Source organism: Oncorhynchus kisutch, linkage group LG23, assembly GCF_002021735.2.
Source record: "Oncorhynchus kisutch isolate 150728-3 linkage group LG23, Okis_V2, whole genome shotgun sequence".
Taxonomy (NCBI): domain Eukaryota; kingdom Metazoa; phylum Chordata; class Actinopteri; order Salmoniformes; family Salmonidae; genus Oncorhynchus; species Oncorhynchus kisutch.
Window position 1 is genome coordinate 33,647,926 of NC_034196.2, and position 25,201 is coordinate 33,673,126.

General features: G+C 44.4%; 1 protein-coding gene across 34 annotated transcripts in view; it reads left to right on the forward strand.

Moving 5' to 3' along the window:
- The window catches only part of LOC109868619 (zinc finger MIZ domain-containing protein 2), a 43,100-nt gene continuing 17,899 nt past the window's right edge, over positions 1–25,201 (forward strand). For 2 of the 34 annotated variants that reach the window (XM_020458311.2, XM_031803263.1), the window contains exons 1-17: positions 32–585; positions 8,418–8,506; positions 11,582–11,696; positions 12,110–12,300; positions 16,735–16,906; positions 17,266–17,517; positions 17,618–17,803; positions 18,653–18,730; positions 19,421–19,640; positions 19,911–20,052; positions 20,203–20,299; positions 21,322–21,474; positions 21,884–21,989; positions 22,146–22,303; positions 22,441–22,508; positions 22,593–22,661; positions 24,441–24,682. In XM_020458311.2, the coding sequence (XP_020313900.1) occupies positions 8,457–8,506; positions 11,582–11,696; positions 12,110–12,300; positions 16,735–16,906; positions 17,266–17,517; positions 17,618–17,803; positions 18,653–18,730; positions 19,421–19,640; positions 19,911–20,052; positions 20,203–20,299; positions 21,322–21,474; positions 21,884–21,989; positions 22,146–22,303; positions 22,441–22,508; positions 22,593–22,661; positions 24,441–24,682 (2,299 nt within the window). In that variant the 5' untranslated portion in view covers positions 32–585; positions 8,418–8,456. Of the gene's footprint in view, positions 586–5,054; positions 5,103–8,417; positions 8,507–11,581; positions 11,697–12,109; positions 12,301–16,061; positions 16,907–17,265; positions 17,518–17,617; positions 17,804–18,652; positions 18,731–19,420; positions 19,641–19,910; positions 20,053–20,202; positions 20,300–21,321; positions 21,475–21,883; positions 21,990–22,145; positions 22,304–22,440; positions 22,509–22,592; positions 22,662–24,440; positions 24,683–25,201 lie in introns of those variants that run through there. The other 32 variants (XM_031803264.1, XM_031803265.1, XM_020458304.2 and 29 more) reach the window with 30 other exon arrangements.

Sequence of the window (25,201 nt, forward strand, 5' to 3'; positions counted from 1 at the left end):
ACCGTGGAGGCAGGGGTGACATCTCTCTCGATGACTCCTTCTGTAATGATCAGCTACTCTGGTCTAGGGGCGAGGAGAAAAGTCAGTCGCTAGCCTTGTGTAGGGTGTGTGAGGGACATGAAAAATGCCTTTCTCCCGTCGGAGACAACAGCCCCGTGATCTCATGAATATATTCTAGCTGGCGGGCCATTGTGCAATAGTCAGGGAGGTATGCAATCCAGTTTCATAGGCAAAAACGGCTGCTCGGAGCAAGGACCAACTACTACACAGCGATTCTTCTCACTTTTGTGCATGCTTACATTCCGAGTAGTGACGACGCCGGACAAGCAGTGATACGGATCTTTTGAGGGACATTCGACGAGGCTGCCAGCTACAGTTTTAAAGGGGAAACGATTCGCCACATCCAGACATGGGAGCGAACGTTACAACTTGAAGACAGACAAGAGACACTGTTGCGGATATAAGGAAAAATAGCGAACATAGCCTACTTTTATTGTCACCGACCAATACTTCTTGGAACTATCTACCAGCTGAATAATACAGAATCAAATAAATAATTCCAACCACGGGTAGTTGGAGTCAAAGGTAAGCCCCAGCAGAACACCAGATGGCTAGGCTAGCGTTGTCGAATAGCCTACTGTAGCCACTAACGTTAAGCTATTTGCAAATATTACCCAGACTAAATATGCAGTCACTAGCCTGTGCTGTATAACGTTTGGACAGCGTCTGCATCTCGGTTTGTCTGACAAGCGCTCCGGAACGCGTTGTTTAATTGCTGCAAACAATAGTTTGGTCATGCCTTGTTGGCTACGGTTCTGTATGTAGCCTACAGGGCAATAGCTAATTTAGCTACAAAGTAGCTAGCATAATTACGTGGTTGAGACCCCTTCTCTAATGGGGAAACGTGGACATAACTGACAGTAAAATAGTCTGGTTGTAAACAAACGGGGTCGCAAGTCGCAACACCTCTGAGTAGTTTCTGATATTACAAGGTTAGATGAAACAAAATGTCTCCCATTGTTATTTCAAGTGCGAGCAGCATGCGTAGCATGGTAGCTACGATGTAGCACGGACTGCCTTGGAATTCTCTGACATCTATCTGTAAGCGATGCACGATTTCAGTGGAAACGTGTCCGTGGATTGCTTACATTGTATCCGCGTAAAGCATAACGTTTCAACACCAGTATGGTTGATGTTTTTTGTGTGTGAGATAATTGGGTTGAATGTGTTTTTTTATTAGGCTACAACAAATGTATACTGACAGATTATCTTGCGATCTGTCGATCGCCTCACGATGAGATCTGAGCTGGTGCTAAATAGATTAGCGCCAAAAAGCTACATCCCTTGTAGGCAATTTAGGTCCTTAAACACCATAGTCTTTGTGTGAGTTTCCATCAGACTAGACGCTGTGTTGCGAATTGCTAAAACACAAACTTAACCTAGCTCAAGGCAGACAAATAATATGTTCACCCCTGTGTATCACCTCAGCCACCACATACCTGTGTATTCATGAGGACTTTCTATATGTAAATGGTTAGTTCGCACACTTATACCCAGACCTACATGTACAACGATACACAAATAACACATCTGAAGGACCGGTCAGCAACATCCCAAGGACCAGTGCTGGTCCAGAGACCGGGGGTTGAGGGACTCTGCTCCAGGTATTTAGGGGTCCAGCTGTAGCCAGGTGAGGCAGCTGGGTGTCAGAGGTTAAAGGTGAGGCTAGGTGACAATACATGGCATTGGGTGTCTATCGGCTGGCCAGATGTCCCCTGTATGCTAGATGGAGTCAAACCCAGAGGTGGGTGAGATTGGGAGTAGGCCTATTCCACATACACACGTTCTACACAGGCATGTGAGGAATATCAGATCTTTACAATGCCTGGAGAATAGAGGTCGACCGAGTGATTTTTCAACATCGATACTGATTATTGGAGAACCAAAAAAGGCCGAAACTGATTCATCGGACGATTTTTAACATTTATTTCTATGTAATAATGACAATTACAACAATACTACTGAATGAACACATTTATTTTAACTTAATATAATAAATAAAAATCAATTTAGCCTCAAATAAATAATGAAACATGTTCAATTTGGTTTAAATAATGCAAAAGCAAAGTTTTGGAGAAGTAAAAGTGCAATATGTGCCATGTAAGAAAGCTAATGTTTAAGTTCCTTGCTCAGAACATGAGAACATATGAAAGCTGGTGGTTCCGTATTTTATCAAACGGGTGGCAACCCTAAGTCTAAATATTCCTGTTACATTGTACAACCTTCAATGTTATGTCATAATTACGTAAAATTCTGGCAAATGAGTTCGCGACGAGCCAGACGGCCCAAACTGCTGCATATACCCTGACTCTGTGTGCAATGAACGCAAGAGAAGTGACACAATTTCCCTTCGTTGAAAGAAATTCATGTTAGCAGGCAATATTAATTAAATATGCAGGTTTAAAAATATATACTTGTGTATTGATTTTAAGAAAGGCGTTGATGTTTATGGTTAGGTACACATTGGTGCAACGAAAGTGCTTTTTTTGCGAATGCGCTTGTTAAATAACCGTTTGGCAAAGTAGGCTATGATTCAATGATAAATTAACAAGCACAGCATCGATTATATGCAACGCAGGACAAGCTAGATTAGCTAGTAATATCATCAACCATGTGTAGTTAACTAGTGATTATGTTAAGATTGATTGTTTTGTATAAGATACGTCTAATGCTAGCTAGCACCTTACCATGGCTCCTTGCTGCACTCCCATAACCTGTAGTCATAACAAGTAGTTCATATATTTAACCTTTTTATTTAACTATGCAAATTCTTATTTACAATGACGGCCTACCCCGGCCTAACCCGGATGATGCTGGGCCAATTGTGCGCCGCCATATGGGACTCCCGATCACGGCCGGTTGTGATCCAGCCTGGGCTCAAACCAGTGCCTTAGACCTCTGTGCCACTCAGGAGCTGAATTTATGTATCTGAAATACACTCACTGTATGTGTCTGGCTCTCACTTACAGACGGGCAGGCAGACAAACAGCATGAATGACCTGAGGGTTCTGCTGCTTCTCAACAGAACAGCTGCTGTCACCTGAAATTCTGTCTCACTGCTGTTAGAGACACACACACACACACCGCACACAGTAGCAAGCAGGCTGTAAAATAGCTTTTTTTTAACCAATGTTGGGGGGGGGGGGGGTTGCTGCACCAGGACGACCCACACTTGAGCTCAGCTCAATGCCGATTGGCTATTTATTTATTTTATCTAGGGAGGCCAAATGCCTGCTGGCATCAATCAATCAAATACAGTGGCGGTCACATGTTATACTCTTTTGGTCCAGACAGCGTCAGATACATGGGCTACACATACTGAGACAGGGGGGTGCTGTTTCCCTCGCTCTGATCATTTCGCCAGTGAGATTCAGCTACTTGCAAATTCACAAGTTTTTGTGGGGAAACAGAGATGATAGAGAAATTATTTTAGAATTGTAATTTATTTATTGGTCAAATATTTGGGGAAGCCTGACCTCCCTTGGCATCCATGAATACACACCACTGCGCACACATGTCACCGACCTGTAGCATCCCTGTTCCCTTTCCCTCTTTACCGTTCCTTTGAGAGCTTTATCATAAGTCATGTACTTCTCAAAAGTCCGTTTGTAGCACATTTGACTTAACATTTGATTTGGATCCTATATGATCAATATTATGAACATATTGTTTATTCTGTCAACTAAGGCCGTCTTTAGAACAATTTTAAATTCAATGCTTGACCGTTGTGAATTGTCCCTGCAATCAGATCAAATCGAAAGAATTTGGCTTGCATCTCAGACTAACCCATAATATCTACTGAAAATTGATAGACTGTAGTTACTTTAGTGCATAGACAACATTCTAGCGTCAAACTAGTTCATTGCAATTATGATTCAAGTAATCAAGGCCTGCCTGGACCCAAATCAATTTTGTCTTGAAACAACCAAACTGCAAATAATTCTAGACTAAAACTGATGTTTTTGGTTCCTCCCCATTGTTTAAGTGAAAGACTGACAAGTTATGGCATTTCTGTGTGTCTTCGGCTATTTTCACATTTTCGGGCAAGTGACCATAATTTTCTGGCAACCTGAAAAAATGATCCTGACTACCCCGATGGGCAATTGCCTTTCAGGCCTAAATGTCAATCCACACACAATTATGGGTTAAGTCTAGAATGATGATAATGTTTACAATGGTACCTCTGGTGATTGACAGTATGATCAGTGGCACTGGACTCATTTCCCTCTTCACTTGTTTCTCCTCACCTTTTCCACACCCCTCCTCCAGATATCCCTCTCAGTAAGTGGGTCAGCAGCATACCACCCTGCATCCCACTGCTGGCTTGTCTCTGAAGCTAAGCAGGTTAGGTCCTGGTCAGTCCATAGATGGGAGACAAGATGCTGCTAGAAATGGTGTTGGAGGGACAGTAGGAGGCACTCTTTCATTTGGTCTATAATTAAATATCACAATGCCCCAGGGCAGTAATAGGGAACGTTGCTCTGTGTACGGTGCCGTCTTTCAGGTGGGATGTTAAACGGGTGTCCTGACTCTCCGTGGCCACTAAAGAGCCTATGGCACTTATCGTAAATGTAGGGTTGTTAACCCCGCTGTCTTGGCTAAATGGTCACCTAATCATGGTCACCTAATGGTCACCTAATCATCCCCAGCTTCCAATTGGCTCATTTGTCTCCCCTGTAACTATTCCCCAGGTTCTTGCTGTAAATGAGAAAGTGTTCTCAATCAACTTACCTGGTAAAATAAGGGTTAAAAGTGAAAGGGTGAAAGCCACCTAATCCTGGACTGCTGGTCTGGTAGGTGAGTCATTGGAGTCCATTCATCTGGCTGTGAGTCCTCTACATATGCAGGCACACAGACAAACAGTCACAGGGATTGAGGACACACAACCTTCTCCAAGGTCTTTTGTTCCAGCCCCACGGAAACACAACTGATTCAACTAATTAAATGAGACATCACTATACTGAGAAATGGAGCCTTTGTTCATGTTTTTTCAGGGCCCCCATACTATTCAATGAGGATGAGGAAGTGATTTGCTGTTTGGGGTAAGTTTCTCAAAAACAAGTGAAATTACAAAAAAGGTATCAAGATCCTTCCTTAACATCCATTTACATAAAAAATAAAGGATGTGGTTGAAAAAAAGCCAACTTTTCCATTAAGGTCTTGATGATCAGTTGATTATTTAAATCATGTGTTAGTGCTCGGCCGAAACAATAGCCTGCACACTGTAGCCCTCCAGGACTAGGGTTGAAGACCAGCCAGGGCTTGTTCTTACAAAGCATCTGAGTAAGTGCTGATCTAGGATCAGTTTTGTCTTTTAGATCATAATTATGAGGAGGGAATGGGTGGATCCTAGATCAGTACTCTACTCTGTGAATGTGGGCCCAGACCACTGCTCTGGGTGGTTTGGTCTCTTGGGTGGTATGTAAGTGTGTATTTGTACTGTTATTACACAACAACATCAATTAGCAAGTCATGAGGCAGAGCCAAGTTTCCATGTACATTCAGCAGAGCAGTAGGGGAATCCATCAGTGTGTTTCTCAGCCCTGGGTCCTATTCATTAGGTACGAAACGGAAGGAAACTGGGAAGTACTATCTGAACTTGTCCAATAAGAAGCCAGTGTCCTAATTAATACAACCCTGCTGGTGACAAGCAGTAAACACTGTGACCTTGGAATGGAGAGGGAGATAGATGGGGAGATGCAGAGTGAGTGAGAGAGAACATTGGTTTACTGTAGTAGAGGTGTAAACAGGGGCTATGCAGAACAAACTGGAGCTTCACTTCAGATTGAAGTCTTTATGTTGAGATCCGCTATAAAGCACTATTATATAAAAAAACATTTTTTTTCAAACATTCATTTAGCAGACGCTCTTATCCAGAGCGACTTACAGTACGACTGCATACATTTCCAAACTTTTTCTTACTGGTCCCCTGTGGGAATAGAACCCGCAACCCTGGAGTTGCAAGCACCATGCTCTACCAACTGAACCAAACGGGACTATCTCATCTGAAGTCAGGCTGGGGACAGGGGTCATAGTTCAGCCTATGATAATGCCTGATTCACACCAATGGAGCCAACCCAAACCCTACTGTGCTGGCTCAGATAGTTCCCTTTTTAAAATTATTTTTCCTTCATAGCTTGTTAGGAAAATAGGAAGCCAATTTGTTTTCAGCACTTTTATTTCCATGACTGATCAAAATGTGTTCTCATGGCTCTCTCTTGTCCCTCTGCAGGAGACATGTGGTGACCAATATCGGCACCTAGGGGTAATGACATCCTACCCTCATACAAGGATGTGATGAGATGTTTCCCCTGTGTGTTCCCACCTTAAGCTTCTGAATAGTTCCTTCTCCACATCTCGCTGATGATCTCCATATGATTTTTCACTTGGTGTATTAAAAGAATAGTTCACCCAAATTACAAAATGTCTTCGTTGCCCTGTAAACTAATTTGAGTGAACTATCTCTTTAATCTACCCTCCAACATGTAGATGTATTTCAGTTCACTGAACACTTCAGCTGTGTCTCAGACCCGTGACTCAGACCATGTACTGTAAAGGTCCATCTATATTGGAGGGACGCGGAACGATTGAGTACCATTGCTTATATGTGAATTAGTGGTGCGCAGTCTGGCCGCACGTCAGTTGTCTTTTCATCAGATGCCTCCATCACCCAACCTGCTGTCACAGTACGTTTTCCATGGAGAACCATGAATCGCAGTAGTATAAAATGCTTTTCGGCCCACGTGTGGGAAAAACTCCTAGCCTGTGTTTACACAGTCACCCCAATTCTAATGTATTGGCATATCTGATACCAATCTGATATTTTCCCCATTGTCTAACCAGATTTCAATCTTGATACAATTCTGATGGTTCATATGTGACCTCAGTCTGGACACTATAATCAGTTGTTTTTGCTCTGAGGTGTTTTGTAGGTTTTTTTGTGTGTTTTTTTACACATGACCTGTTGTTGCATGACAACCACCCCAAAATGTAAAGGAACAGTGATAGGAAATGATAATTGCATCTGTGTGCTATTTCAAAGGTCATGCACAAATCTTAGTAATGTACATATCTGATATGGGCCACATATATAAAACTGATTGTAGACAGTCATACATTTTTTTATCTGAATTTGGTTCTTAGCTTGCATTTACACAGCCATCCTAAGTCGTGTATTTAGATTCAGCTTTATATGAGCGGTATCTGGAGGTCTCAGTGTTTAATTACATAAGATACCTCATCTAAATACTCCCGGCGAGTGACAGTGTGACTGCTCCTAGTGGCTGTACTCGCAGTGGGTGACAGATAGACAGGATATGATAGATATGCAAACCTGTGTGTCAGACCGTGTGAGTCAGAGATGTGGGTGGGACTCCCTCTCTAACACACTTAACTGTTGTTCGACTCCATGAAACCCCCTCAGACAGCAGGGACGCAACACACATGTTGGCTATGTAGGAGGCAAAACGAGGTGGTGGCTGTACAGTGTTTTTGTCTGAGAGAGATGGGAATGAGAAATGGAAGAGAGGGGGAATTGGGAAGAGAGTGAGGGAAGGAGAACACCCACACTCGCGCGCACACAAGGTTGAAGGGAACTAATATTCATAGAAGGTTTCTGTCTGGTAACTGTCACTCTATCTATCCCCTCCCCCCACACACACACACCCCTCTTCAATCTGCAGGGTGTCTGACCCAATTCTGTGAGGAGAGGAGACGAAGAAGAAAGAGATGGCTCTAATGTTGGCAACAAATTAGCCTGTCAGTTAGCGGAGCTTACCCTGGAATGAAGAGTAATTTACAGAGAAAGAGCAGCAGAAAGGGAGGGTGAAGAAGAGAAACTGGGATGGAGGGAAGGGAACGGTGATGGAGGGAAAGTTATATTGAAGGCGTGTGATCCTAAAACTGAGAAATGGCAGTGCAAGAGAAGCCAAGCCCCCTTTCGCTCTCTCTCAGCCCTTAACGAGCTGTGTGTGTGTAGGCAGCCTCTTCATGGCTGTTCTCTTCAATTCCTGCTGCTGCCCCTCCCTTCTATGAGAAGCTTTATGCCAGGCAGTGATAGGCTACCGCTCTGAGAGACACACACACACACACACGCACACATAGAGACAGAGGCTAAAAGGGAGAGGAGGGTAACTTGTGTGGGCTATGATTGTGAAATCACTGCTTCAGTTCAATGCTATGAGACTAATTTCGCTCTCAATTCATTCAATTCAATTGACATGATATTGGTGATGACAAGGAAACGATAATGCATGGAATAATACATTATCACAAAATAATTAGACCTATTCAGAATACGAATGAAACACAAATGACACACCATTTCAATACTCTCTCTCTCTCTCTCTCTCTCTCAGGCTGCCTGTCAGGGTCTTGTTGACCCCCCCGTTCCTCCGATGAACCCCCTCAACTCCATGAAACCCGGTCTGCCTCCCACTCCGCACAGGTACACACACACAGAGTGACTCATAGAGGGAGTGCTGAACTGATTGTCAGTTGGCTTCTGGTTGGCTTTGACCTCTCACCTATCCTGCTATTGGCTGATCTCTGGGATCTGACTGCCGATTTGCTGCTGCTGGCCCGAGCGCTGGTTTCCTGTTTAAGAGTTCACTTCCTGTGGTTTCAGGGGGGAAGTGGTTTCAAGAGCGTAACCTTATCCGCACACACACACAAGGGTTGGGCTCAGTTCAATTGAATGTCTCATAAATTCCAATTCAATTCTTGAATTTTAATTAGTAAACAGGATACGTAATTGCAATTTGAATTAAAGGAAATAGAAATTCAATGACATTAAAATGCCTGTTCTATTATATATTAAGTGTGGTCTTTACAAATATACATTACCAGTCAAAAGTTTGGACACACCTACTCATTCAAGGGTTTTTCTTTATTTTTTACTATTTTCTACATTGTAGAATAATAGTGAAAACATCAAAACTATGAAATAACACATATGGAATCATGTGGTAACCAAAAAAGTGTTAAACAAATATATTTTAGATTCTTCAAAGTAGCCACTCTTTGCCTTGATGACAGCTTTGCACACTCTTGACATTTTCTCAACCAGCTTCACCTGGAATGCTTTCCAACAGTCTTTGAGGAGTTTCCACATATGCTGAGCACTTGTTGGCTGATTTTCCTTCACTCTGCGGTCCAACTCATCCCAAACCATCTCAATTGGGTTGAGGTTGGGTGATTGTGGAGGCCAGGTCATCTGATGCAGCACTTCATCACTCTCCTCCTTGGTCAAATAGCCCTTACACAGTCTGGAGGTGTCTGGTCATTGTCCTGTTGAAAAACATGATAGTCCCACTAAGCTCAAACGAAATGGGATGGCATATCGCTACAGAATGCTGTGGTAGCCATGCTGGTTGAGTGTGCATTGAATTCTAAATAAATCAGACAGTGTCACCAGCAAAGCACCCCCACACCATTGCACCACAACCACACATGCAGAGATCATCTGTTCATCTACTCAGCGTCTCACAAAGACATATGGGTTGGAACCAAAAATGTCTGATTTGGACTCGTCACACCAAAGGACAGATTCCCACCAGTCTAATGTCCATTGCTCGTGTTTCTTGACCCAAGCAAGTCTCTTCTTATTGTTGTCCTTTAGTTGTGGTTTCTTTGCAGAAATTTGGCCATGAAGGCCTGATTCCCGCAGTCTCACATGAACAGTTGATATTGAAATGTGTCTGTTACTTGAACTCTGAAGCATTTATTTGGGCTGCAATTTCTAAGGCTGGTAACTCTAATGAACCTATCCTCTGCAGCAGAGGTAACTCTGGGTCTTCCATTCCTGTAGTGGTCTTCATGAGAGCCAGCCATAGCTTAAAATAATGATTAACTGTCATTTCACTTTGTTTATTTGAGCTGTTCTTGCCATAATATGGACTTGGTCTTTTACCATATAGGGTTATCTTCTGTATACCACCCCTACCTTGTCACAGTAGAACTGATTGTCTCAAACACATTAAGAAGGAAAGAAATTCCACAAATTGCCTTTTAGCAAGGCACTCCTGTTAATTGGAATGCATTCCAGGTGACTACCTCATGAAGCTGGTTGAGAGAATGCCAAAAGCTGTCAAGGCAAAGGGTGGCTACTTTGAAGAATCTGAAATATAAATATATTTAAATTTGTTTAACACTTTTTTTTTTGGGTTACTACATGATTCCTTATGTGTTTTGATGTCTTATTATTATTCTACAATGTATAAAGAAAGAAAGAAACCTGTAATGAGTAGGTGTCCAACATTTTGACTGGTACTGTATATAAAACATCAAGCATGTTATATACATATCAATTTGGGGGGAAACAATTGATTTGCAGAACAAACTCTGAAAATGAACAATATCTGTATGCAAATATTCTAAGTTATTCTATTTCATTAATAATTTAAATATGGGGAAAATACATTTCCCAGAATGCATTAGCCTAACCTTAAAGTTGACCCTGAAGCCTTCAAAAAGAAGCCAAACAAATTAAATGGTTGGTGGAAATTTTATTGGCTATTCTATGCACTAAGGTTCGAGTACATGAACACAGTTTCCAGAGAGAAGTTATATATATATATATATACTCTTTGGTATCTGGAAGTGTTACGTGTCACATTCAATTAAACTTGTTATTATTTATTTATAAATATATTTTACCCCCTTTTTTTCCTCCCAATTTCAATTATGATCTTGTCACATCGCTGCAACTTCCCAACGGGCTCGGGAGAGGCGACGGTCGAGCCATGCGTCCTCCAAAACATGACCCGTCAAACCGCTCTCCTTAATTAACATCCGCCCTCTTAACCCGGAAGCCACATGGGAGGCTGAAACTTTTATGCTTTGACTGAGTGGAATTACACTTCCTGTCATTCAAACGCAAATTCAAATTCTACATCCTGTCGGGTGTGGCCAATTTTGAATTTCAATTCATGAGTTGAATAGGAGTCAATTCCAAATTTATGAATTGAGCCCAACTCTGACACACACACACACACACACACTCTCAGGAGCCTCCTCTCCCTCAGAAGGGCTGCTCATACTGGTTTCTAAGTAACTGCTTTGTTGTTGTTATGGAAACGTTGTTGAGTGCCTCTTGAGGATGTGATGTGGTACAAGTCATTCAACTCCTACAAATACACCCACTTGTCTTTCTCTTCAACAAACTAACAATAACTGCTTCCTCTCCTTCATCTGTACAGATCTGACCAATTAGGATAGGTGAGAGAGCATTATGGTAGTGTACAGTTACCTACCAGGTATTGCTTTCACCTGTCCAGGGTCCATATGTAGCAAGCGTCTCAGAGTAGGAGTGCTGATCTAGGATCACATGCCCTTTCCATGTACTCTTGTTCATTTTTTTTATATCTGAAACGCAAGACTGATACTAAATCGGCAACCCTACTCTGAGATGTTTGATGCACATTACAGACCCAGGTCTTGATGCACATTACAGACCCAGGTCTGTAAGCCATGCCCGTACATGACTCCATACCATAATATCCCTGCTTCCTGTCTCCCTTAGTGACGGTAACTTCCTGTATGACTCTGCCTCCTGGCAACAAGGCACCAATCAGCAGCCAGGCGCCCTCTCTGTGGTAACCACTGTCTGGGGCGTGACCAATCCCTCGCACAGCCAGGTAACGGACCAGGCCAATTATGTCTCCTTCCTCATCACCCCACCCCCCTTCTCTCATCCATCCTGCTATCATTATCATCTTTTCCATCCATCAGCCAACCCTCTTCCATCCCCCACTCCTACGTCCATGTATTTAACCTTGTTTGAAGGAGAGCAAATATCGTTGGCAGCATTCCAGGCCGCCTACATAGCAGTTGTTCACCAAATCTGACAAGGCCTGGATTGTGTTTTAACATGTTAGTACCGCATCAGTGATATTCCAATCCTGCTACAATGTAGATGACACAGCTTTTGATTATTTGTTCATTTGTACAGTATAAGTGCTTTGCAGACTGTATGGAATGTCAATTTCTTTTTTTTCCTACCGGTTACCTGTTTCCACTACCTATCCACTTCCTGTGTTACCCCGTCTAGGTGTTTGGCGCGCCCATGGGTCCGGGCGGGAACTCTGGAGGTCACATGATGCAGGGCAGCGGTGGCGGTGGGGGGATGAGTCCCGGTGTGAACCACCAGTACCAGAGCTATGGTGATAAGGGCTACGGACAACCAGGTCTCTACGGACGCCCCAACACCGCCTATAACCAAGCACCACCATATGGACAGAGGTAAACACCTTTTGACCTGTTTTTATGGTATATGTTCACCGGGGTCGTGTTCATTAGGCATCAAATGGAAGAAAATGGAGTACAACTGCAAGGTACTACCTAGGGTATTCACTAGGCATGAAATGGAAGGAAAGAATTGACTGAAATAGGGAAGGACTACCTGGAACATTGCACCGAATACATCTGTTTAACCTATAGCTATTGTAAGCAGTAATCATATAAACCAGAGCCTGTAAACCAGAGTTATGCTGTTAGCACTTAGGTGGTGTGCAATAGTAGGATGACCACTTAGTGCAGGGTGAGTTGCATAATCAGCTCCAATGTAAATTACATGAGTACGTCTGATAAGCTTCCCAGTAAATAATGAAAAACAATCAACACAGAAAGGTGCTTAAAAATAGCCCATTTTAACATATGTAGTCTAAGAAACAAGATCCAGGAAGTCAATAACTTGCTTGTAACAGATGACATTCATATTCTCTGAAATCTCTGAAACTCACTTAGATAATACCTTTGATGATACAGTGGTAGCAATACATGGTTTTAACATCTACCGAAAAGACAGAAATGCCAACTGAGGTGGTGTTGCTGTCGATATTCAGAACCACATTCCTGTAACGCTTAGAGACAATCTAATGTTAAATACTGTTGAAGTAATATGGCTACAGGTTAATCTGCCTCACCTAAAGCCCATTATTGTGGGAAGCTGCTATAGACGACCAAGTGTTAACAGTCAGTATCTAGATAATGTGTGAAATGCTTGATAATGTATGTGATATCAACAGAGAGGTATATTTTCTGGGTGATTTTTAAATATTGACTGGCTATCATCAAGCTTCAAGCTGTAACCAGTGCCTGCAACCTGAATCAGGTTGTCCGTCAACCTACCAGGGTAGTTACAAACAGCACAGGAATTAAATCATCAACATGTATTGATCACATTTTTACTAACGCTGCAGATATTTGCTTTAGAGCAGTATCCAAATCCATAGGATGTAGTGATCACAATATAATAGCCATATCTAGGAAAACCACAGTTCCAAAGGCTGGGCTTAATATAGTGTATAAGAGGTCATACAATAAGTTTTGTCGTGATTCATATGTTGATGATGTAAAGAATATTTGCTGGTTTGTGGTGTGTAATAAGGAGCAACCAGACGCCGCACTTGACGCATTTATGAAACTACTTATTCCAGTTAATAATAAGCACGCGGTGGTCTAAGTCACTGCATCGCAGTGCTAGCTGTGCCACCAGAGACTCTGGGTTCGAGCCCAGTCTCTGTCGCAGCCGACCGGGAGGTCCATGGGGCGACGCACAATTGGCCTAGCATTGTCCGGGTTAATGAGGGTTTGGCCGGTAGGGATATCCTTGTCTCATCGTGCACAGTGTTTCCTCTGACAATTGGTGCTAAGAAGCAGTGCTGCTTGGTTGGGTTGTGTTTCGGAGGACACATGGCTCTTGACCTTCATCTCTCCCGAGCCCGTACGGGAGTTGTAGCGATGAGACAAGACAGTAACTACTAACAATTGGATACTAGGAAATTGGGGAGAAAAGGGGGTAAAAAAATTATTTATAATAATAATAAGCACCCATTAAGAAAATGACTGTTAAAAACTGTTAAATCCCCTTGGCTTGATGAGGAATTGAATTGTATGGTTGAAAGGGATGAGGCAAAAGGTATGGCAATTAAGTCTGTCAGCCCAACTGATTGGCAAACATACTGAAAATTAAGAAATCATGTGACTAACCTAAATAAACTAGACTATGAAACGAAGATAAATTATATAAAGAATGATAGTAAAAAGCCAACTTGGCTCCTTCATTTATTGAATCAGATGGCTCATTCATCACAAAGCCCACTGATACCGCAAACTACATTAATTACTTTAATTACTTTTTCATTGGCAAGATAAGCAAACTTAGGGATGACATGCCAGCAACAAACTCTGACGCTACACATCCAAGTATATCAGACCAAATTATGAAAGACGAGAATTGTACTTTTGAATTCCGTATGGAAGACAAGCCACCAAGGTCTGACAATCTGGATGGAAAATTACTGAGGATAATAGCAGATGATATTGCCACTCCTATTTGCCACATCTTTAATTTAACCCTACTAGAGAGGTTGTACCCTCAGGCCTGGAGGGAAGCTAAAGTCATTCCGCTACCCAAGAAAAGTAAAAACCCCTTTACTGTCTCAAATAGCCGACCAATCAGCCTGTTACCAACCCTTAGTAAACTTATGGAAAAAATTGTGTTTGACCAGATACAATGCTATTTTACAGTAAACAAACTGACAGCAGAATTTCGGCACGCTTATAGGGAAGGACATTCAACAAGCACAGCACTTACACAAATGACTGATGATTGGCTGAGAGAAATTGATGATAAAATTATTGTTGGGGCTGTCTTGTTAGACTTCAGTGCAGCTTTTGACATTATCGATCATAGTCTGCTGCTGGAAAAACGTATGTGTTATGGCTTTTCACCCCCTGCTATAATGTGGATAAAGAGTTACTTGTCTAACAGAACACAGAGGAATTCTTTAATGGAAGCCTATAAAATATAATCGAGTTAGAATCAGGAATTCCCCAGGGTAGCTGTTTAGGCCCCTTGCTTTTTTCAATTTTTACTAACGACATGCCACTGACTTTGAGTAAAGCCAGAGTTTCTATATATATGCGGATGACTCAACACTATACACGTCAGCTACTACAGTGACTGAAATGACTGCAATACTCAACAAAGAGCTGCAGTTAGTTTCAGAGTGGGTGGCAAGGAATAAGTTAGCCCTAAATATTTCTATAACTAAAAGCATTGTATTTGGAACAAAACACTCACTAAACCCTAAACCTCAACTAAATCTTGTAATAGATCATGTGGAAATTGAGCAAATTGAGATGACCAAACTGCTTGGAGTAACACTAGATTGTAAACTGTCATGGTAAAAACATATTGATGTAGTAGTAGCTAAGATGAGAAGTCTGTCTATAATAAAGCGATGCTCTGCCTTAACAACACTCTACAAGGCAGGTTCTACAGGCCCTAGTTTTGCCCTGCTTGACTACTGTTCAGTCGTGTGGTCAGATGCCATGAAAAGGACTTAGGAAAATTGCATTTGGCTCAGAACAGGGCAGCACGGCTGGCCCTTGGATATACACAGAGAGCTAATATTAATAATATGCATGTCAATCTCTCCCGGCTGAAAGTGGAGGAGAGATTGACTTCATCACAACTTGTATTTCTGAACGGTATTCACATGTTGAATGCACCGAGCTGTCTGGCAAACAGCTCCGACACCCATGCATACACCACAAGACATGCCACGAGGTCTCTTCACAGTCTCCAAGTCCAGAACAGACTATGGGAGGCACACAGTACTACATAGAGCCATGACTACATGGAACTCTATTATACATCAAGTAACTGACACCAGCAGTAAAATTAGATTTTAAAAAACACCTTATGGAACAGCGGGGACTGTGAAGCAACACAAACATTGGCACAGACGCATGCATACACACACATTGATTTATTACTGTAGATATGTGGTGGAGTAGCAGCCTGAGGGCGCACTGTGTTGTGAAATCTGTGAATGTAATGTTTTAAAATTATATAAACTGCCATAATTTTGCTGGACCCCAGGGAGAGTAGCTGCTGCTGCTTTTACAGCAGCTTATGGGGATCCATAATAAATACAAATACAATAAGGTTTGTGCTAATGAATATAACCCTGAACTTTTCTTCTCCATTGCAGAATGTGTAAAGTTTCATTAGCCGAATGAACACAACCCAGGGCTCCAGTCAGTCAGACACATGGGGAGAATTTGAATTGCATTTGATTTGGTTTCCTCTTCCTCTCAAAGCCCATTTGTTGAGAAGGACAGAGCAGAGGTCCCTAACCTCTGATCTTGTCATCCAATTGGTTTTGAGAAGGAATCAAGGAAATGCCATTGAGATTCTCCCATGGAGACTCCACTGGTGGAGGAAGGTTTATTTCTGCTGTGTGAGTGAGTCATAGTGCTATGGGAAGATCCACGTTCTCTCCTCGTCTGCTTCTCAAAACCCATTGGATGAGAAAGACTGAGGTCCCTCCCCTCTGGCCTTGACCTCCAATGGGTTTTGAGGAGGAGAGGGGACGTGAGGTGTATGCAATTGAGATCTTCCCTATGTCGCTGTGTGTCTCAGTCAAAGCAGCAAGCTGCGTCACTGCTGTCTGTGGGGGGTTCTTCATGGAGTCAGAACAAGAGCTACGTGTATCAGAGAGGGAGTCCCACCCACATCTCTGAGCAAGACGCACGCACTCACACACACACACACACACACACACACAATCAACACTCATTGTGCTTGGCCACTATGGAGTGAGTTGCAAATAATTCTCCCTTTCTCTCCCCCTCTCTCTCTCCCTCTCTCTGTGTGTATCTTAGTTACTCTAATAATGGTGGTGGTGGAGGGGGAATGGGCCAACGCCCCCCCTCTGACTTCACCCAGGCTGCTGCCGCTGCTGTTGCCGCCGCTGCTGCCACGGCAACCGCCACTGCCACGGCAACAGTTGCCGCCATCCAGGAGAAGCAGAACCAGGAAATGAACTACGGCCAGGTAAGAGGCTCCACCTTACCGTGTGTGTGAGCAGGAAACGGCTTACCTGGACAGCTTTCCTCTAAATAGTGAGCTATTTCTTAAACAATTTATTGGGGGGATATTGTGCTTCTGTTTGGTTCATTGTTAGAGCTCATTACACACCCTGCAGGACAGAGCAGGAACTAGCTCTGCCACACCCACACACGCTCCAGACTCTAGAGACATGGGCTTGATTAGAGGGAGAACAAAAGTATTTTTTAGCAGACTGTTTACACGTCTACAGAATCTGTCTCTGAGGAGAAACCACACTGTAAGTCCTCTCTCTTCATCGGTCTGTTTCTCTCCTTTTTTTTTCTCTTTTTTGTTTCTGTCTTCAGATGGGTGGAGGACCCTCCTCCTACAGTACCCAGTTCCTGTCCCACCCGGGCCCCCAGCAGGGTGGGCCCCGTGGCCCCCCGGGGATGAGCCCCAGTGGGATGGTCCAGTCCCGGCCTGGACAGCACCCCTCAATGGGGGGCATGGGGTACCCCTCGCACCCCTCCCAGGGTCAGGGCCAGAGGATGTCCCAGCAGCACCCAGGCTACCCAGCAGGTCAACAACAGGGGCTCAAACGCCCCTACCAATCTGAGGTACACTTAGAATATACACAGAGCAAACACATGCAAGACACTAACACGCGTTAACATGAGCTTACAAACTCCCCCTCCTCTCCCCCTGTCCCTCCCCCAGGGTTTCCCAGGGCAGCAACAGTATGGTTCAGGGGGCATGTCTCCGTACCATGGTGGCCAGCCGCTCCAGTACCCCCCCGGACCCCAGCAGCGCCCGCCCCAGTCCCCATCATACCACCCCAACCAGCGCATGCCCCCCATGGCACAGTACCAGCAAGGACCACCCAACCCGGCACAGTACTACAAGGTAAACTGTGAGATCACACTCCTGTGTTTAGGTTAACTTGTGAAAGGGGCTAGCAGCAATGCAGCCGACCCAAGATCACACACGTCCTCCATTTAATAGGGGTTCGATATCCGCTTACGCCTTATTTTACTTCCCTTTCATCTCTCACATTTTTGTTCACAAATAAAAGCTTTTAAAATATGAAAGTGGAATGGAATTCTGTTTTCCTTACTTTAAAATACATATATTTTTATTAAGTATTTTACATTTAATTTACATCTGTCACACACACACACACAGATGCTATTATCCGGAGCGAATTACATGAGCAATTAGGGTTAAGTGCCTTGCTCAAGGGCACCAATAGATTTAGTCACTTTCTCTGCTCAGGGTTTTGAACCAGCGACCTTTTCAGTTACTGGCCAAATGCTCTTAATCGCTACATGTTATTGACCGCTACCTCTTAGTGTCTGTGGTGATGCCGATCTTGTGCTGATGTTTTTTCATGGTTTATTTAACCCTTATTTTACCAGGTAAGTTGACTGAGAACAAATTCTCATTTACAGCAACGATCTGGGGAATAGTTACAGGGGAGAGGAAGGGGGATGAATGCGCCAACTGGAAGCTGGGGATGATTAGGTGGCCATGATGATATGAGGGACAGATTGGGAATTTAGCCAGGACACCTAGGATAACACCCCTACTCTTACGATAAGTGCCATGGGATCTTTAGTGATGGCTCCCTACACAGGGCAATGTCCCCAATCTCTGCCCTGGGGCATTGGGATAAATATATTTTTTAGAATAGAGTTAAGAGTGCCTCCTACTGGCACTCCAACACAACTGATTATTGTGTGTGTGTTTAAACAGGAGCAGCAGTACAATGGGCAGCAGGGTAACATGCCACCAGGAGGCTACAACGCCTTCACACAGGCTGCTGTCAATGCGGTAAGCCACCTTGTGTGTGTGTAGCTTAGCGGTGTGGAGGAGATGGTCCTTTGCTTTGGAATGTTTGGGTCCTTTGCAAATGTAATTTTATAATATAATTGTAATTTGGCGATCCAAATAAAGAACATGTTAGGCTGTGGCACACAGGGATTTTGTGTCAGCAATTAGATTGAGCTAAATGGTTTTTCAATGCAAGTCATACGTTGACATATGATGGACAACGGAGATGATTGTCTGTAAAAAAAAATAAAAAAAATCACAATTGCTGTATGCTACTCATCTAAAAATTGTTGACTAGAGTTGACAATTAAATAATTAATATACAATTGAATCTGTGTTCATGCATGTCTTTATAGCCGTAGTGTTATACAGTAACTGATTCAGAGGGGTTGGGTTAAATGCGGAAGACACATTTCAGTTGATTGCATTCAGTTGTACAACTGACAAGGTATCCACCTTTCATTCAGTTGTACAACTGACAAGGTATCCACCTTTCATTCAGTTGTACAACTGACAAGGTATCCACCTTTCATTCAGTTGTACAACTGACAAGGTATCCACCTTTCATTCAGTTGTACAACTGACAAGGTATCCACCTTTCATTCAGTTGTACAACTGACAAGGTATCCACCTTTCACTTTATGTATTGTAGCCTTATGATGATATCTTCTATTTAAAACTCTCCCTCAGCAGGGTGGCCGAGTGATGCCGGGGTACCCCAGTTCTCCTTTGGGGGGTAACCCAACCCCTCCCATGACTCCAGGCAGCATGCCCCCCTACCTGTCACCCGGTGGGCCTGGACCGGACACCAAGCCCCCCTACCTCCCCCAAGGCCCTGACATCAAGCCCCCCTACCTCCCCCAAGGCCCTGACATCAAGCCCAACATCAACTCCCTACAGCCCCCCACTGGTGAGATACTTACTGCAGCACACACTCCTTTATCATGTTATTGGACTAATGGAAATGTATTGAGAGAGACCTGGGTCGTGTTCATTAGACATCAAACCGGGGAAAAAAACAGACTGAAATGAGAAGAGACTGCCTGGACGTGTCCAGTAAGAAATGCACATTTTTGTTTTCCTTTGCAAAATGTTCCTTTGTGTTCCTTAATGAACATGACCCTGGGACCAATTCATAGGTTAAGTACCTGTGCACTCTCATTCCCCTCCCCCTGTTTAGGTAACCCTAGCGACGACCTGCGGCTGACCTTCCCGGTGCGCGACGGCGTGGTGCTGGAGCCGTTCCGATTGGAGCACAACCTGGCAGTCAGCAACCATGCCTTCCAGCTGCGAGACTCTGTCTACAAAACCCTCATGATGAGGTCAGAGCCCAACGCCTCTCAACCAATCACTCAGCCGTTTCTGTGACGTGATCCAGTGTTTTTTAATACCGTGGAGTTTAGAGTTTTACCACATTATTAACTAATGACACTGGTGTGTGTGCGTGAATCTTTTGACTGTGTGTGTCCTAGGCCTGACCTGGAGCTGCAGTTTAAGTGTTATCACCATGAGGACCGGCAGATGAACACTAACTGGCCCGCTTCCGTACAGGTACAATCACACTTACAGGTACAATCACACTTACAGGTACAATCACACTTACAGGTACAATCACACTTACAGGTACAATCACACGTACAGGTACAATCACACGTACAGGTACAATCACACGTACAGGTACAATCACACGTACAGGTACAATCACACGTACAGGTACCCATTCAAATATATACACACACACACACAGAGCGAGAGCGAGGGAGAGCGATCAAAGCATAAGATGTTTCCCATGATAGCAGGGTTTAATTTTTTCACATACAACTGGATCTATGTGCATGTACACACATCCAAATCAGAATGGGTTAGGCTGGGATTACGCTCCCCTAAGCGCTCTCACTTATGCTTGCGTAAAGTTACAAATTCTGGCATGCACCGAAATCTCAAAGTTGTTGTGGAGTCTCAGCAGAGTTCATCTAGTGCAAGGGTGGGCAGTTCCAGTCCTCAATGGCCTGATTGGTGTCACATGTTTGCCCCAGCAAACACACCTGACCTCAATAATCACCTAATCATGATCTTCAGTTTAGAATGCCATTTGATTAATCAGCTGTGTTTGCTAGGGACGGAGAAAGTGTGACACCAATCAGGCCCTCGAGGACTGGAATTGCCCACCCCTGATCTAGTGTTAATCCAGCCTTAGTTTCTGGGTTAACAAGTTGATGAAAGACAACTGTGAATTAGCTAGCCATTTGAGCCACAGGGTAGCATTCAGTAGGGTACAAGGTACTGAACATTGTAGATAGAAATACATCAATGAAACTGATGATTCCTTACTCAATATCTCTACTCTGGATGTCTGTTCTACACAACATATTTCTGTTCAAACGTTCCACAATGCTGCACAAGGCCATGTTCATAAATCGTCTCAGAGTAGGAGTGTTGCTCTAGGATCCGTTTGTCCTTTTAGCTCATAACGAATACGAGCATATGGACAGCGGTTACCTGATCATAGATCAGCACTCCTGCTCTGAGGCCAGTGTGACGACTGTGACTAGCGTGTTAGCCGACCCTCCATTCACCTGTCTGTCATGTAGGTTTCTGGTCCTTGCTTACAGGTGAGTGTGAACGCCACACCGCTCACCATCGAGAGGGGCGACAACAAGACGTCCCACAAGCCCCTCTACCTCAAGCAGGTGTGTCAGCCGGGACGCAACACCATCCAGATCACCGTCACCGCCTGCTGCTGCGTAAGTGGGGGGTGCATGGGACATGTTTTGCATAGTGGGCAAAACTGTTTGCTTTAATGATGTCATGGTTAGGTGGTATACTGGTTCTATAAGCATGTTTTGTTAACGTCTTTATAAAATCTTTATCTGGTCAGAAAACCAAAATATGAGGTCTTAGCAACAACATCTTGGTCTTGTCATGAAAAATCTTTCTTTACCTGGTTGTAACAGAGACAGGTTGGATGGAATCTGGTTTTATGATATCTTAACAACCAGTTTACAGCCAGAAAAGTACTTCACCTGGCAAATTTTGCATGCTGGATGTGCACATCTGTTGGTCTATAAGTGTTATGCAGGATCCAAATGAACCTCACCCTGTCTCTCTCTCTCCCCCATCCCTTTCTTCTCATCTCACTCTGTCTCCCTCCAGTCCCACCTGTTTGTGTTGCAGCTGGTCCACAGGCCATCAGTACGCTCAGTTCTGCAAGGTTTAATGAAGAAGAGATTACTGCCCGCAGAGCACTGTGTGTCTAAGAGTGAGTGGAACACACACACACACACACACACACACACACACACAAACACACACTTGATTGACTGCCTGGTTGGTGCTCAGAAAGACAGATTTTGTCGCAGTCTCACCTATTTTCTGGCCTGCCTTGTCGTCTCCCCCGCCATGTCCCTCTCCTCAGTTAAGAGGAACTTCAATAGTGGGACCATCCCTGGAACCACAGGGCTGAACGGAGAGGATGGTGTGGAGCAGACAGCCATCAAAGTCTCTCTGAAATGTCCCATCACCTTCAGACGCATCCAGCTGCCCGCACGGGGACATGACTGTAGACATATCCAGGTGAGCGAGACACACCCACACTGGTGAAAACATACACATACTCCCACAAGAACTTACATACTATAACTCTAAACATCCAGGTGAGAGACTAGAGACACACAAACGCACCCTAAACGTCTGTCTGTCTCTCTCTGCAGTGTTTTGACCTGGAGTCGTACCTGCAGTTGAACTGTGAGAGAGGGACCTGGAGATGCCCTGTGTGCAAGTAGGTTAACACAACCATTTACTGTTTTTCCCATAGGTAGACCTGTTGTTTCTTAGTTAACCTGACCGTGTCTCCACTCCACAGTAAGAGCGCTCTACTGGAGGGACTAGAAGTGGACCAGTACATGCTGGGGATTCTAATTTACATACAGAAGTAAGTGTGTGTGTGGGGGGGAGGGGTCATTCTATCCTTGTGGGGACCTAAAATCCCCCAAAGTCCCCACAAGAATAGTAAAACAAGGACAATTCTCCCTCGTAGGGACATTTCCCACATCCCCATGAGGACAAATGCTAGTTTAAGCTTAGGGTTTAGGTTTAGAGTTCCAGTAAGGGTGAGGGGTTCATGGTTAGGTCAGGTTAGGGGTGAATGGTAAGGGTTGTGTCAGGTTAGGCGTGAATGGTAAGGGTTGTGTCGGGTTAGGGGTGAATGGTACGGGTTGTGTCGGGTTAGGGGTGAATGGTAAGGGTCGGGTCGGGTTAGGGGTGAATGGTAAGGGTCGGGTTAGGGGTGAATGGTAAGGGTCGGGTCGGGTTAGGGGTGAATGGTAAGGGTCGGGTCGGGTTAGGGGTGAATGGTAAGGGTCGGGTCGGGTTAGGGGTGAATGGTAAGGGTCGGGTCGGGTTAGGGGTGAATGGTAAGGGTCGGGTCGGGTTAGGGGTGAATGGTAAGGTTAGGGGTGAATGGTAAGGGTCGGGTCGGGTTAGGGGTGAATGGTAAGGGTCGGGTCGGGTTAGGGGTGAATGGTAAGGGTCGGGTCGGGTTAGGGGTGAATGGTAAGGGTCGGGTCGGGTTAGGGGTGAATGGTAAGGGTCGGGTCGGGTTAGGGGTGAATGGTAAGGGTCGGGTCGGGTTAGGGGTGAATGGTAAGGGTCGGGTCGGGTTAGGGGTGAATGGTAAGGGTCGGGTCGGGTTAGGGGTGAATGGTAAGGGTCGGGTCGGGTTAGGGGTGAATGGTAAGGGTCGGGTCGGGTTAGGGGTGAATGGTAAGGGTCGGGTCGGGTTAGGGGTGAATGGTAAGGTTCGGGTCGGGTTAGGGGTGAATGGTAAGGGTCGTGTCGGGTTAGGGGTGAATGGTAAGGGTCGTGTCGGGTTAGGGGTGAATGGTAAGGGTCGTGTTGGGTTAGGGGTGAATGGTAAGGGTCGGGTTAGGGGTGAATAGTAAGGGTCGTGTTGGGTTAGGGGTGAATGGTAAGGGTCGGGTTAGGGGTGAATGGTAAGGGTCGGGTTAGGGGTGAATGGTAAGGGTCGGGTTAGGGGTGAATGGTAAGGGTCGTGTTGGGTTAGGGGTGAATGGTAAGGGTCGGGTTAGGGGTGAATGGTAAGGGTCGGGTTAGGGGTGAATGGTAAGGGTCGGGTTAGGGGTGAATGGTAAGGGTCGGGTTAGGGGTGAATGGTAAGGGTCGTGTTGGGTTAGGGGTGAATGGTAAGGGTCGTGTTGGGTTAGGGGTGAATGGTAAGGGTCGGGTTAGGGGTGAATGGTAAGGGTCGGGTTAGGGGTGAATGGTAAGGGTCGGGTTAGGGGTGAATGGTAAGGGTCGGGTTAGGGGTAAGGAAAAATAGGATTTTGAATGGGAATCAGTTTTAGGTCCCCACAAGGATAGAAGAAAAGAATGTGTGTCTGTGTACACATCCCCTACTACAGGGGTGTTCATATCTGGGCCTGGAGGACCAGACTACTGCTGGTTTTCTGTTCTACCTGATAATGAATTACACCCACCTGGTGTCCATTTAAAAGGGAAGAATTAAAATACATCAGAAGTGGAACTAGCTTTGAGGTCTAGATCTGAATTTGCCTGTCCTATGTCCATTTTTAGTTCATTAACTTAGCCAGAATGAGGTCTAAAGTTAGGTGTCCTTGAAATGGGCCCTTCATCTTTCTCACCTTCTTTCTCTTCATTCACTAACCTTTCTCTCCTCCTCTTCCCTCCTCAGCTCGGACTATGAGGAGATCACCATTGATCCAGTGTGTGGCTGGAGGCCGGTGCCCATTAAACCAGACATCCACATAAAGGAGGAAGCAGACGGGCCTGTGTTGAAGCGCTGCCGGACGGTCAGCCCCAGTCACATGATGATGCCCAATGTCATGGAGATGATAGCTGCCCTGGGACCGGCCTCCTCGCCCTACCAGGGTCTACCACCTGGGGGCAGGAACACACCTGACTACAACAGCCAAGGTAGGGAGGAGACAGGCACACATTCAGTACCAGTCAAAAGTTTACACACCTACTCATTACAGGGTTTTTCTTAAGCCATCAAAGCTATGAAATAACACATGGAATCATGTAGTTACCAAAAAAGTGTTAAACAAATCAAAATATATTTTATATTTGAGATTCTTCAAATAGCCACCCTTTGCCTTGGCATTCTCTCAACCAGCTTCATGAGGTAGTCATCTGGAATGCATTTCAATTAACAGGTGTGACTTGTTAAAAGTTAATTTGTGTAATTTCTTTCCTTCTTAATGGTTTGAGCCAGTCAGTTGTGTTGTAACAAGGTAGGGGTGATATACAGAAGATAGCCCTGTTTGGTAAAATACCAAGCCCATATTATGGCAAGAACAGCTCAAATATTACTTTAAAACATGGTCAGGCAATACGGAACATTTCAAGAACTTTGAAAGTTTCTTGAAGTGCAGTCGCAAGTGCTATGATGAAACTGGCTCTCATGAGGACCGCCGAAGGAAAGGAGGACGG